The following is a 13,982-nucleotide window of genomic DNA, read 5'->3' on the forward strand; positions in this document are numbered from 1 at the left end:
TTTTATTTCACATTGATATCATGACAATATTAGAAATGCTTGTAATTATTCCTAGAAGTTCAGAAATCATCTTCTGTAACTGGTTCCAAGGCTACAAAATACACCAAGTACAATAGAGAGAACATTTATTTTTACCCTAACTGTTTTTAGCTATGGTCTGTTGCCTTGGTTGCAGTGGTTCCAGTCCTATCTATGAATTTCCTGCTTCTAGAATGATTCAAGTGTTGTTGTAACAGCTAACTCAACAACTAAAATGCAGCAGGCTGATAAAATGATTCTGAGCTTTGCTAGCTTAGTTCTGCACATTCCATTTCCAAGATGTCTTGAAGATGAAGTGTTAGAGCCATCCCAAACTAAGCTGTATACTCTTTGTCTCTTCAGACATTTAAAATTAGTTAAAGCTTATATTTTTGCACGTCTACTTTTTAGCTCTCAATTTTATGCGTGTTTCATTGATTTTCTGAATTTTCTTCGTTCTTTTAACATGGGAATTTCCTTCACCTTCCTACTTTTTCCTTTTGGTTTTTTGTGTGTCTTGTCAGTAGACAATGAATTTGCTTTATCTGAATTCCTGGGTGGAAACTCAGTCAAATTTTAAATACTAAGTCTAACATAAGTGTGGTCCAACTGATTCTTAAGTACTCTTTTGATTACTCAGACGGGCAGTAGAGTAAGAATACTGGCATTAGTTATTATGCTACAAGCCTCCAAAGCTGTTGTTCCTTTGTCCCAACAAGTTTTCTTTCCAGGAAGCTAAAACTTGAGACATGAATGAGCAGTGTCTATTTCAAAGCAATATTTATTTTTTGCAGGTTTTGGTGGAAAAAAATATTAGGAAGGATGTGGGCATGAAAAGTACAGAGAACTCTTTAATATACTCAATATCAAGGGTTAGTTCCATTCATGACAGCTCTCACATTTATAATTGAGGGATTTCTGAATGGTAACAAATGTTGTAGTGTTGAAATGAGATTTTTCGCTGTTACTGGAAAAAGTTAGAGGAGAGAGGTAAAAATAGCAGGTTAGTCATGTAGGAACTTAGTACAGCTAAACAAACCTATATTTATCTAGTCTTGCTTTTAAAGAAGAAACAGTGTTTTGTGTTTCTTTTGAGTTCTCTATTATTTTTGTGACTTGTGCTGGCACAGCTGATTGCACAGACTTCCCCTGTGTCAGTTGGATCATCTGGTGTCTGTATTTTCCTGGTTTTGCAGACATAGACATTTTCACTTGTATGCAATGGCTTTTTCACTTTTTGGCTGGCTGTGGTTTGCTGATTAGTTATGTTACTTCCCTGCTGCAGCATGGGGTACAATGCTCATGTAATAAACAGTATGCAATTTCATCTTATATTTTAATATAGATGTAGTGCCACTGACTCATTCTCAGCACCAGAAGTAGTTTACGTGGGCAGTCAGCAAGAGAAATTAAATTTGAGCCATGCTTGTAATTTTGTTTTGTGTTGGAGACATAATTTTCAAATAAGCTGTACAGCAAATTCACAATTTATGTTTATTCAAAGTGGAGCACTAAGAAGATTGCAGTTGGGAGAAAAATGGTAGAGATCTTGCAGTGGAAAATTGAAGGTTTACATAGTCTCATTTCTATGTTGGGCTACTCTGAACCATGGTACATTAAACTAATGGGCTTCCTAGCATTTTGTAGAAACTTTGTATTTTAGTTGTTCATATCAAATGAGGTGACATTGGAATATTTCCAGTTGTATTTCCAGTATTCCAAATGAGCTAATTTAGCTTTCATTGTAGAAAAGTATGCATAGATGTGTTTAAGCAATAGTCACACTCTGTGGTACAACTAGATTATATTATCTTCTGTAAATATGAACATGACATTAGATCACCAAAAGACGATACTGAATATAGTGCAGTATTTTAGCATTTGTTTTGCTGATGAACCATTCTATATGAAGACCCTAGTTATTGGTATGTGCTAGAAATGGTAGGAAAATTTTGAAAATCATGCTTCAGTAATGAAATGTTGACAAATCTAAAAAAATATGAGCTAAATCCAGGTTATCTGGTTGCTGCTGCATTTAATGCACAGTTGTAGTGCAAAGCTGTAGTGGAGCAATGTGAAGTCATCTTTGTGTACCAAAGTCGGAACTTGGGTAACAGAATCATGAAGTCTAATGCAGAATAGGTATTTGCTTTTTCCAGCTGCCAGGTGTTGGCTTGACTATAGCAGCAGTCTCAGTGTGTAAGGAATTGAGTCACATGTGAAATTTTAACTTCAAAATAGAACAGTGTTTTTATTTTTAATCATCATATTTATGGATAGTGAATGTCCTGCTTTGTGTTTTTTTTAACAGTAAAGGACCTCCCTCTTCCCAGATTTGTTGTGTCAAAGAATGAACAAGAGTCAAGACACACAGCCTTGTATTCTTCAGATGCTGATAATCCAGCTTCATATTCAGGTGTGATTCCTCCTCCTCCACCTGGCAGGATACAAGTCAAAAAAGGCTCTGTGAGCCATGATGCAGTTCAGCAGCGTACATCAACTGATCAACAGGTAAATTAACTTAAAAGATTAAATCACTATTTTGCTGTGTAGATGTCAGTTTGATAGGGCTTCTAAGCTAAGTTACTTTCAATATATTTTCTTTAAAAAAATTTTATATATTATACACGAAGACCATATCTGCCTCTGAAATGCTTGCATGTAAGGAGACATTTTTTATGAAGTCTTAAAATCAGTGTTTAAAATATTGGCAGTAATGGACAAAGAATTGAGACAGAAAAGAAATTCAGTGTGTAATTTAGGATGGCAAATATATAGTTGTAGTCATTGTGGTATTAATAACTCATTTATTAAATTGTTCCTATCAGTTTCCTGGTCCTTGGAACAGTATTTAGAAAAAAATTCTCTAAATTTTTTAAACTGTTGCTTTTCTCTGCCTCACATTTTGTTGTTCTGTGGTTTAACTGCTAAGGAGAGACAATGAGAACCAGAAGAACAGACCAAAGTTTTCAAATAGCTTTTTCTTATATTTTAATAATGAGAAAACTGATTATTTTTTGTTCACTGGTTCTTTCATCTTCAGTGACAAGAAGTCTGAAGTAATGAAAACTGTAAAGACTTAAAACTCTTGCCTTCTCATATGCAATTCCTTGGGTTTACAGTCTTGGTGCTCTTTGTCCATAGGGAAATCCTTTCTGATTGTCTTTTCTACAAACAAGAGCTGAGTACAAATGCTAAATTTTGCTGGGTATATGTATTGAATGACCTGTTTTCTTCCCAGTGGTGTGCTTTTTTTCTGGGCTTATTTTGTAAAGAATTGGGGAACTTGCAAATGTCCCATAGTCTCTGTGGGAATCAAGGAATCACTCAGAAACATTTATTAGTCTCTATGGAAATAGCCCAGACTGATCCAATACAAAGAAAAAGTAAATTAGTAGAGGAAATCCATAATCAGTGTTTGGCTGCCACTTCCTTTCTTTCAAAGAGAAGATGGGGAATATAATGAAAAAAGAGCTAGCAGTAAGTCTCCAGATAGCTTTTTGCTGTCTAGTTTTGGTTAGGTGTGTTTGAGAGAGCTACCAAACACTTTGCACATTGCAGATTTCCTAAGTCTGATTATGAGGTTTTGGTTGGGTTGAAACTGTGTTTTATATGCTTCCGTCATGATGTTGAGTTTATTTAGTGACCAGTTGTAATTTGATACAGGAATCTGTTGTGGCATAATGTTAAAATAACAAAAAGAAAAATAAATCTGGTGTTTGAGGTCTTCAAGTTCAGAATGAAGAAGCCACATATTCACAGAAGTGTATGTGTATCCCAATTTCATTTCTGTCTTGGCTGTTAAAAGCAACTTGGTATTTCTTTTTTACACAAGTCTGTCTGGATCATCAGAATAAAGAAACTCTGTATCCAAGTCCTTGGAGTAATCTGGCCCAGAAAGCAGACTTGGAACAAATGTAACAGACAACACATAACTAAGTTTCACGTTCTAGAACATGGAGTAAGTGTTATATAATTGTGCACTCTGTTGCAAAACTGAACATTGTATGGCTACATTATGGAATATTCTAATGCTACGTTTCTGTACCATGAACCCATTCAAGCAGCCTTATTGTCCCAATCTAATACTTAGTGATTTCTTACCAGGTTAGAAAGAAACTGGGAAAAAGAAAGGGGCTTGAGCCCAGGTTTCTCACATAACCATAAAAATACTCTAATCAGGTTACTTTAAAAAAGATGGGTGCTGCTTTTATCTGTGTTTTCATGGAAATTGCTGATTTAGTCATCTTGACCTGGAGATACCATTCAGGTTTATAAAATCGAGAAAGAGTTTCAGATTCTGAATTCTCGTGCCACCTTTTTGACCGATAAGTGTTTGAAGAGATGGAGTCTGACAGTGTGGAATAAAAGGCTTCACAGTTTCATGAGAGAACCCTCATCACAGTGTGTAAATCACAGTGTGTCATCTTCCTAGGGATCACTCTTCTTTCTGGAGGAATATATCAGTTAAGCTTGGATATTTCACTCATGGAGCTTATCATTGTTAGATTCTCCATTAGCAAATTTGGGGGGTTGTTTTTTCTTAAACCGTTTGTGCCTTTGAGAATGTGACCAGTGTTGTGATAAGGCACGAAATGATGACCCAGACACTGCTGCTCTCGAGGGGAACAAAAAAGAAGAAGAAGAACCTTTATTTTCTGACTCCAACATTTATAGTTTTCCAAAGGTGACAGTGGATTGGAGGGTGACAGTGCCACCTCTCCAATGCCACTGGACAGACCAAGGGTCCATCAATTCTCTCCACCTCCATGAAAGAATGCAAAACATAGGTTATTTACAGAACTGGGTGTGAGAAAGTTTGCTGAAAGAATGTAAACATCAGAAGGCTTAACAAAGTCTTACAAAATCAGGGCGACAGACCAGCACTTGAAAACACATTGATTTCTTAAAATACTATGGCTGAAATACTATTTGTATGGCATCATAAGATATCTTAATCTTCATCTTTAAAAACTGTTTCATTTATATGCAGCTTTCCCTATTGGTGAGATTTGTCATGCATAGTATAATATCTCATAATTACAAATAGTTTATGCAGAAGAACTTTACTCAGTATGTTGTTTACTGAAATGTTCTAGGTAAAACTATTTCTTTTTCAATGCATTATTTCAGCAGTTCCCTCAATGAACTTTACTTGGAGGCAGGGAATTGGGAAATAACAGTTAGGTTGTGTTTCCAAAGAGTAGCTATAAATGATTTTGTGGTAGCTTTTGTTATTTATAAATATAGCACTGGGCAGAAGTTTATATCTTTTTAATATTGTTAGAAGGTGAATGGAGTTATGCTCAGCTGTCATGGAAGCTGCAGAACTGATTTTAGAAGTCTAGCTGAGTAATGAAAGATGCCATCCCTCACTGGATAACATGTTAACTGCACATCCTAATGGAGATAAAACACTGGGGGGAAAATATTTTTTTTTCCTTCTGACAGAATTTCTTATTCCGGTAAAATAGAGACTAAGTAGATTTGAGCACTTCTGCTGACAGTGTGACACCTATACAAGCACGTTGGTGACAAGGGTATGCTACCACGGTAGTATATACATATCTATACCTTGGTAGTAGCAGCTATGTTAATAAAAATGTTAGTGTACTGAAAACTTTCTTGGAAGAAGCAGCAATATTGAGATTAGGAAGAATTTTGTCTTCTGAAAGTAGCTCATGAGTGACTAAGCATTCTGTGTTGGAGACATTTTGTGTTTCGCTGATAAAGCCAAAAAACAAATACTTTTTTCGGGTTTTTTTAAGTATGATCCAATGTTGATCAGGTACTGCTTTAGGATACTTTTTCCTCTTTTTCCAGGAAAGGGGATATGTAGTTTCAATAGATACGTGTTTTTCAGATGTTAAAGTCTCAGTATCTGACTAACACTTACAGGCTGAAACTTGCTATGCCCTTGTGAAAATAAAAGGTAAAGCTGAAGGTACTCCTCTGCCTATGGGTGCATTAAGCATATTACTGGCCCTCCAGATCGTACTGATCTAGTGCTATGTCAGTGCAGCCTTAGGAGGAGAAGCTCAAATTTGGTACCTGTAGCAGACAGAATTTGATCGTTTTAATTCTTTCACCTGTATGAAAACTAGTGTGATTTTATTTTAAGGTTCTGCTAGGAGTTCTGGTAGTTCATTTCTGTGCACTTCTCTTTTGTAGATTGAACAGGTAATTTCAGATAAAATATACCTGGTTCACAAGCACAGAACTGGAAAAGATCTCATATGTCATTTTATTATTATAAGAGGTTTTTAAAAAGATCAGGGTTCTCTCATGAAACTGTGAAGCCTTTTATTCCACACTGGCTTTGTTGAGGAAAACTATTCCAAGGCCTTAGTATTCCCACCATATTCATGGGAATATGGTGGGAATTCCCATTTAACTCAGCCGGTTCATTTAACAGCTTTGTCATTAGTATTTACTGCAGGGCACTACCAGTATTTAGTGGGTAAATATTGTATTTTACTTTAGCTCTGTTTTGCTTGATAAAACAATCCATAGTCTCAGTTTCATTTCATAAAGTCGTTACCAGTAATCCTTAATCCTTCTCTGGTTGTGATCCAATTTGAATTCGTGTTTATTGAAAATATTTTACTACATTTCTATTTCTTGTTCCAAGTGGTATTTCACCAGTATTAATACTGTTTTGTAGGGTTCTTTCCTGTTTTTGCTTGATATGTCTTGCCTCATATATCTTGGCAGCTGTGAATAAAGCAAATCTCTCATACTTGACATACTGTAGGGGTCTGATACGTGACCTGTGCATCCAGTCTTCTCTTTATGGCCTTTGGTAGTAACATTCATTATGCAAGAAAAACTGTATTTTAAATTCTAAAATTTGATAGCTGACTGTTCCTTATGTCCTGAAAGAGACCCATCTGTCGGCTGCCCTATATTTGTTGTCACAGTTCGTAAGCATGCTATGTAGTGTGCATAATTGGTTACCTAAAGTATCAAATTGTCCAAATCAGTCATTCAAGAGTATTATTAGAAACTTTCCTTCAATCTTGTAATTCCCATTCTGATACAATCCAGCTTTGCCCCCTTCTATAGCCAGTTCTTCTACACCTTAGATCCTTGTATAATCTCCACATTGTTGGAACTATCTTGTATGACACCCTGCTGAGGTAATGTTCAGCTTCAGGTTAAATGTAGTGCAGTTCCTTTGCTGAGGAAATAGCAAAAATACCAGTATAATTTCTCATGCTGTGACTGATCCCTTTTTCATTTGGCTCTGGTTTAATTATTATTTTCCTCAATTGGCTGAACTACACATCCTGCCTTGAATAATGTGTAGTGCTGCAAGTGGAGAAGTTCTCATTGAACCTTGGGGTGTTTTGTTCTTTGGTATGAAGGCCAGTTGATTAAAATACCTGGGTTTTACAATGCAATTGCCATCTCCAAATAAATCTTTTGTCATGATGGATCTGGTGACTAACTCATAAGCAGGCTGGGTGGTATCAGGACCTGGATCACAACACCTTTAAAACTATTTTTGAGATATCATGTCTGGCTTCATTGCCTCTGGCATTCTCATTAGGCAATTTTTTTCTGGCCTGATGTGTGCCACCCAGGAAAAGGTTTATAATCTCATTTGTCTCATGTATGCTTATAGTGCCCTTGTGAGGCTGAGATCCCTCTGGACAGTATTGTCCCTTTAGCACATTATTGTGCTGCCTTAAGCCACTTTATTTGATTTGTCTTCACTAAGGCTCTTCCTTTAACCATGTATTATATCACCTTCTTTAATTAACTTGCTATTTTTAGTAACTTCTTGTCAGTTCAAAAATATCCAAGTTACGAGTACTTCAGGACTCAGTTTTGTAATTCCAGAATTACAGAATCGCACAAACCACATGTATAGTAAAGATTTAGAAGAATTAAAATTGAGGATCATATTTACAATTCTTTCCTGTGCCAGCAGCATAAGACCAGCTGTTAGGCAGAGGCTTACTGAAGAGTCACAGTTCTCAGCCTAGGGCAGGGCTGCTTCATGATGACTGTGCATCAAGTTTGAGTGTTCACATGCAGTTACTAGAACTAGTGAGTAGTTTCCTCTAGGTAGACTATCATACATTTGTCTGCCTCAGGTTTTCTTCTGTTTCTTTCTGGACTATCTGATTTGTAAGGATACTGGATTAAATGAATAACATCTGTGTCCAAGCATAGCTTTCTCTACATTTACTCCATGATGTTTTGTCTGAAAAATTCAAGCATCCCTCAAATCTTGTTTGATAAAAGACGGCTTGTATAAAAGCTAATGGAAGAGGGAGCTGTTCATTGATTTAAGTGATCCAGTGTCATGGTTTTCCCATCACTGGTTGCACAATGCTAGGCACAGTAGCCATTCAACCTCAGTTCCATTTTCCAGTCTGCAAGTGGCACTTTGGAAACCCTGACTCCTTCCCCTCTTGTCCCCATGCACCAGTGAGGATAGGAACATCCTGCCATTGAAAATAAATCTGGTAACTAAATCTGGCAACAAGGAGAAATCTTCAGGCAAATTTCAGAAAGGCATGTAGCTGCACCAAAAAAACACCTATATTGAGTTCATGGAGGTACTGTGGAGGAACAGTAACAGAGACTGTGCAGTCAGCTGATCCCTCAGTTAAAAGCTGAAGTGAATTAGTGTTGCTCCCAGCCATTTTGTAAAACTCTTTGCCAGTATGTAGGAGAATGATTTAAATACTTGGAATAGAAAGTTGGAAATCTTGTAGCCTAGAAACTTAGTTGAGGAAATCCGACTCAATAGTCAGAACTTCCAGAAAATACCTCATCTGTAGTATCAGCCAAAGTGGCTTCACTTCACAAGGAATAGGAAAATCAGAGGGCAAAAAAAAGGCAAAAGTTTGCATCAACATGTTGTAAATTTACAGTCATTGTGGCTCTAGAACTTTTTTGTTAGGATGCATGTAGTTTTAGAATATAACTTGCTTGGAGAAAAGCTTATTAATGGCACTTTCTAGCTTTCTAAGAGACTTTTAGACTATCATAGGTGTAATATTGTTTGAAAAGCTTAATGGTCTTTGATTATAGGCAAAGTAAATCAGTTTGGGTAATTTTAGGGAAGCCTACGTTCAGTGTGTCTGTTGGCACTTGATAATATGTTAACACCTGTTTACATAGAGTACGAAACTTTCCATGTACTGATGAAACAGATTTTGAGGTTTTTGGCTTTGTTATTACTTTTCAGGATATTTGGGGCTCAAGATTTTCTTTGTTTTACTTGTTTTCACTAATACAGTTCAGTTCAAATTGGGAGAACTGGAAAACAAGAATTTCAGAAGATAAAAGATATAGGGAAGAAAGTACTTTCTACTACAGAATACTTCATACAATAGAAATTATTCTTCCTTTATATTTTATTTGAAATGAAATAAAGTGGTAATCTGAATGTCTTGTGAGAACTGATTCCATGTAGAAATTGCATGTGATTCTCTTTTTTCCCACCTGTTCAGGAAGAATATAATACAGGATGGGATTAAAGAGAAGTGTGAGCCTTAGTGTCATGGCAACATTACCTTGTACAGCAATTTTTAAAGTTAGCATCTATGTTTTTGCATGTTAAAAAATCAAGTGTCATATTTGGTGATTTTTTTTCACCAATCTATAATTCTCATTTATTTTAAATGAAAGTAAATAACTGAATCATTTGATTAACATTTGGTAGGATAACAAATTGCACAGTAAGTATTTCTTTTGAGAGCTGGTTTCAAATGTAACTTCTATCACAAGTGAAAGTGAGTCTTATAATCTAGTTTCCCTTGTAGCTAAGTAATTTAACTCAGCATTGCTGTTGTTTTAAGAATGTCAAGTTAAAAATATATTAATTACATTGTTTGATGTAAATGTGTTCAGTCCTAGTTATACTGTACCTGACTTGTCCTGCTCCCTCATTTTAATAAGTACTAAAATTTTCACTCTCTAAAATGAGAGTTTAACTGTAGTGATGGTTGTTTCTAGAAATAATGGTTTTAGATAGGCTTTTATATATTTAGTTATGTAGTAAAAATCTTAAAAGATTCCTCTGTTTTATTAGGAGTCCACTTCTCCAGTTGTTTCACCACAGCAATCCCCACCAACCTCTCCACATACCTGGAGGAAGCACAACCGCCATCCCAGCGGAGGGAATAATGAGCGACCTCTTGCTGGACCTGGGCCTTTTTGGGCTCCATTTAGCGAAGTACAACCAGGTATAAATGTCTTGTTATGCTTCGGTAGTAACCCAATGTTGTGGAATTCTTAAATAAATGAGCCTAGGACAGCTTATCTTTGTGTTTTCCAGTCCTGGAAATTTTCTTGCAGATTCAAGTGTCTGTGTTGATAGCACTGTAGAATCTGTGGTCTTGCATATCGCGGATCCATTTATTAGTTTCACGTGGGAAATGCTAAGGGTTTGGAGGGAGGGAAAGAGTGCTTAAGTTTTACAGTGGAAAGTTTTTAAAAAAACCCTGATAATCCTGGTGAAATTGTGCAGAAGGTGTCAGTATATGTGAAAATGTGGGGACCTCAAAGGAAAGCAGCAGATAATATATTGTTTGCTTGAATTATATTTCTGGTACATTAGCTGAATTGCCAGAACAATTAATTTTATTTCTTTAAAGTTTACATAAACAACTGAAGCGTCTGCATTTCCAGTCTCTCAAGGTAGAACCACTTGTTTCAGTGAAACTTTTCATCCTTTAATGTTCTTCATTTAACATGAAAACCATCCCTGTTACTGTATGACTGTATTCAGGTTTAAAAGCTTTCCCCCTTAATATCTTACTTTAAAAAGTTCTGTTTCCTTTTCTCATACCTGGTAGTCTTAATAAATTCGGGACCAATTGTAATTCAGGTTTTGATTTTGATGGCACTGCTAAATAATGTTGCATTTTGTAGGTTGTAGTTCAAGACTGAACTCTGATTGCTTGGTTTATTTCAGTTATGATATTCCAAAATTGGTCTGTCACCTTTCAATTATTGTCATTCTGTAATTCTAAGCATCCATGGAGGAGCAGGGATTCTATTAAAATTGGTTGTATAAGAAAATAAAACTTCAGAAGTGAAGTGGGTTGTATGCAGAGGTTTATGTCAGTGTCCTGAATGTTGTTTGCTATTAAGTCCCAGTCAATTTACAATTTAAAATAAAAAATTAGTCTGCTCATTGCTTATATAATCCCTTCTAAGGGTTTAGTCTGAGCACTGTCAGCACTCAACTTCTCAATCTTTTTTCTCCTGTAGTTTGGTTGACTTTTGTTTCTCTAAAGCTGAAATACAAGTGTGTTGCATTTCTAACTTGTGAAGTTTTTCTAACTTAAAAAGTCACAGACTCCAGGACGGTATGCAAACTCTTCCTAGTGTTGAAGAGTTCAGTATTGTTATCTTAAAAATAAAGTTGTGATACTATGTTAATATTTCCATTTGGCAATGGTTTCCCTGTGATGTTTAATGGGTAAATTTTTCAGAAGTGATCTGAGCTTATTTCTTAAGCAGCTCAGTATTCCCTGATTTTATGTTCCATACTGGAACACATTCATAGTTGATTTAAAGTAATTCAAAGATGGTTTTATAGAAGGATTGTATCTTCTGGCAATGCTAATGATAAAGTGATTTTTCATGTATTACTTTAAGAAAAATTGTCAGTGTAATTTACTGTGGATGATCCTATTGCACTGCAGATAATTAATTATTGCTTTAAATTTCAGCTGTTGTAGACAGTTCAGCTTTTCCCTCCCTCTCTTGATCCTACATTTTAAGGACAGTGTTTAGAGAAAAATTATGTTCTCATGACATTTAGATAGAACCAGATAGACTGTTGGTTAGTTTTCTTTAGATCAGTACTACAAGCTCATCTTGATTCCAGTGCAAGATATTTTTGAGAAACCAGGTGAAGTGTTGCAGTTTCAGTAGGGCTGTGCCAGTTCATTTGTGATCCAAGCAAAGTGAGAACCCAGGCCTCTCTGCTTGTATTTTACTTTATTCTCAAACATCATTTCACATTATGAGATTGTCAACTGTAATAATGGAATCTCAAGTGTGAAAGTGTTTCTGATGGGTCAGATAATAAACAGCAAGTTGCTTAAACCAGAAGGGCAAAAATCAAATCTTTTTGTTGAAGAAAGATACATTTAAACAGGAAGATTCTGACTTATGCATAGTAAATGTTCCATTGCGTCCTCATACTCCCACTATGAACAAAGTTAAACAGTGTTTCCTCTATTGAATTGGACTGTAGAATAATTATTAGATAATAAGTCAATTGTTGGTTTAAAAAATCTTACACGTTGTCTTGCGTTAGAAATCTAACTCATAGCAGTAGTTATCAATTTCCTGGACAAAAACCTGTTCTTGTCTCAACAGAGAAAAAAAATTTGGATTTCACAGTTTTTTGTCACTTGTGTTGCCCTGTCACTGTAATTCAGTTAGGATTGTGCTAATGCTTTGTATGTATATTACTGGTTTCTGAGGCACTGTCACACTAGCTCAGTGTGCTTACAAACATGAAATCAGAGGCCAAGGCTTGTTACCGTCTCTTTTCAAGAATTTTTGTAAAGAGGGCCCCAAAGGATGCATTTATTTTACTTTAGTATCAGGAATTAAAATTCAGTGACAGACATTGACTACCTGTGTAGAATATTTATAGTTAGCTCAGGTCTCATCCTGCAATGTCAGAGCCAAATCTGTTAAAGCCTGAGTCTCTCAAGTGTTTCAGGTGCCTTTGATTTAGCAGTTTAAGATAAGATCACGCTGTTGACAAACTTGGGAGAAAGAACCCTTCCCTACTTTAAGTGATAGTTGAGTGGCATGTCAGAATGCTAAAATATTTTTTTATTACCTTGTTGTCTCTTGGGACTGGAAGAAAGCAGACTATTTATGTTGGTAGTATCCAAATAATGATCTAAAACAAGTTAAAAAAATCTGAGATCTTCTGTTCTGTCCTAGGATATGTGTTAGCTTTCTTTGGCATGACATCAGAGCTGTGTGTTGATATCTCAGTATGCATGAGAAATTGCAGCCCTAAGCCATACTTCTTTCTTTCCTCTTTGGGAGGAATTTTATAGCCATTTGTGAACACTTCAGGGACAGAAGTGGAACTCGTCTACAAGTGGAAAAAAGTTCAATATTGATAATGAAGTTGAATGCCAATATGTCTGCTGTGCTAACAGTTCCCTTGCATTTTCAGAGCCCTAAGATATTTACTGGGCTTGCAGGGGACTGAATAGTCCTTTGTCCCCTAGTTAATGCTTCAGTAACTGATGATCATTGGCCTTGTTTCGAGCTTTAGAATACTCTTACCTGGGCATAAGAGCTCTCCAGCATTTTCTCTTATTGTCTGAATTGTATTCAGCTTCTGGTTTTCTTTCACCACAGATTGATTATAAGGAAAGCTGTTCTTAGTTTAGAGTTAGTTGAAAATTTAGTTCTAGTAAAGTTATTGAAAAGTACATGTTAACTAGATAGAATATTTATTACTAGATAGAATATTTCCATTTATATCTCAAAGTAAAGGGGGTACCTTTTATTCCACCGTAAATGAGATAACTTTCCATAAGTTATCAATATGTTGGTAAGATATTCAAGCTAGAGGAAGAGAGCAGCTACAGGAATTTGTTAGGTCTTCATACTAAACATAGAGCATTAGACTTCACCAGCTTGTTCGAATCTGATAATTGGTCTTGGGCCTGTTCTGCATTTAAAGTGGTGTTGCAGGTGTTTCCACTGATGAAGATGCACAGAGACCGCTGAAGGTTTTCTACATTGGGTTACAAATCGTAAAATAAAAATAGACCAATGGCTTTGAGTCTTCTCTGTGACCCAGTTTTCTTCCATTTTCTCTTCCACCTTTCTGTTTCCAATTGGGTTTTGTCAAATTGAGTTACTGGCTGGTGGCAGTTCACGAGTATGGGTGTAGATCCAGGTCTCCATAGTTGCTAGTAATCCTTCTCCAGTGTTCTCCAGCCATCCCATCC

The 13,982-nt window shown here is 36.1% G+C and overlaps 1 protein-coding gene across 10 annotated transcripts in view; it reads left to right on the top strand.

The window, feature by feature from the left end:
- The window catches only part of REPS1 (RALBP1 associated Eps domain containing 1), a 61,145-nt gene that overhangs the window by 17,605 nt on the left and 29,558 nt on the right, over window positions 1–13,982 (top strand). For all 10 annotated transcript variants that reach the window (XM_041423621.1, XM_041423632.1, XM_041423622.1 and 7 more), the window contains exons 3-4: window positions 2,330–2,529; window positions 10,070–10,223. In XM_041423621.1, coding sequence (XP_041279555.1) covers window positions 2,330–2,529; window positions 10,070–10,223 — 354 coding nt within the window. The remainder of the gene's footprint in view (window positions 1–2,329; window positions 2,530–10,069; window positions 10,224–13,982) is intronic.

This window comes from Onychostruthus taczanowskii, unplaced genomic scaffold, assembly GCF_017590055.1.
Source record: "Onychostruthus taczanowskii isolate IOZ18803 unplaced genomic scaffold, ASM1759005v1 scaffold8, whole genome shotgun sequence".
NCBI classification, from domain to species: Eukaryota; Metazoa; Chordata; class Aves; order Passeriformes; family Passeridae; genus Onychostruthus; species Onychostruthus taczanowskii.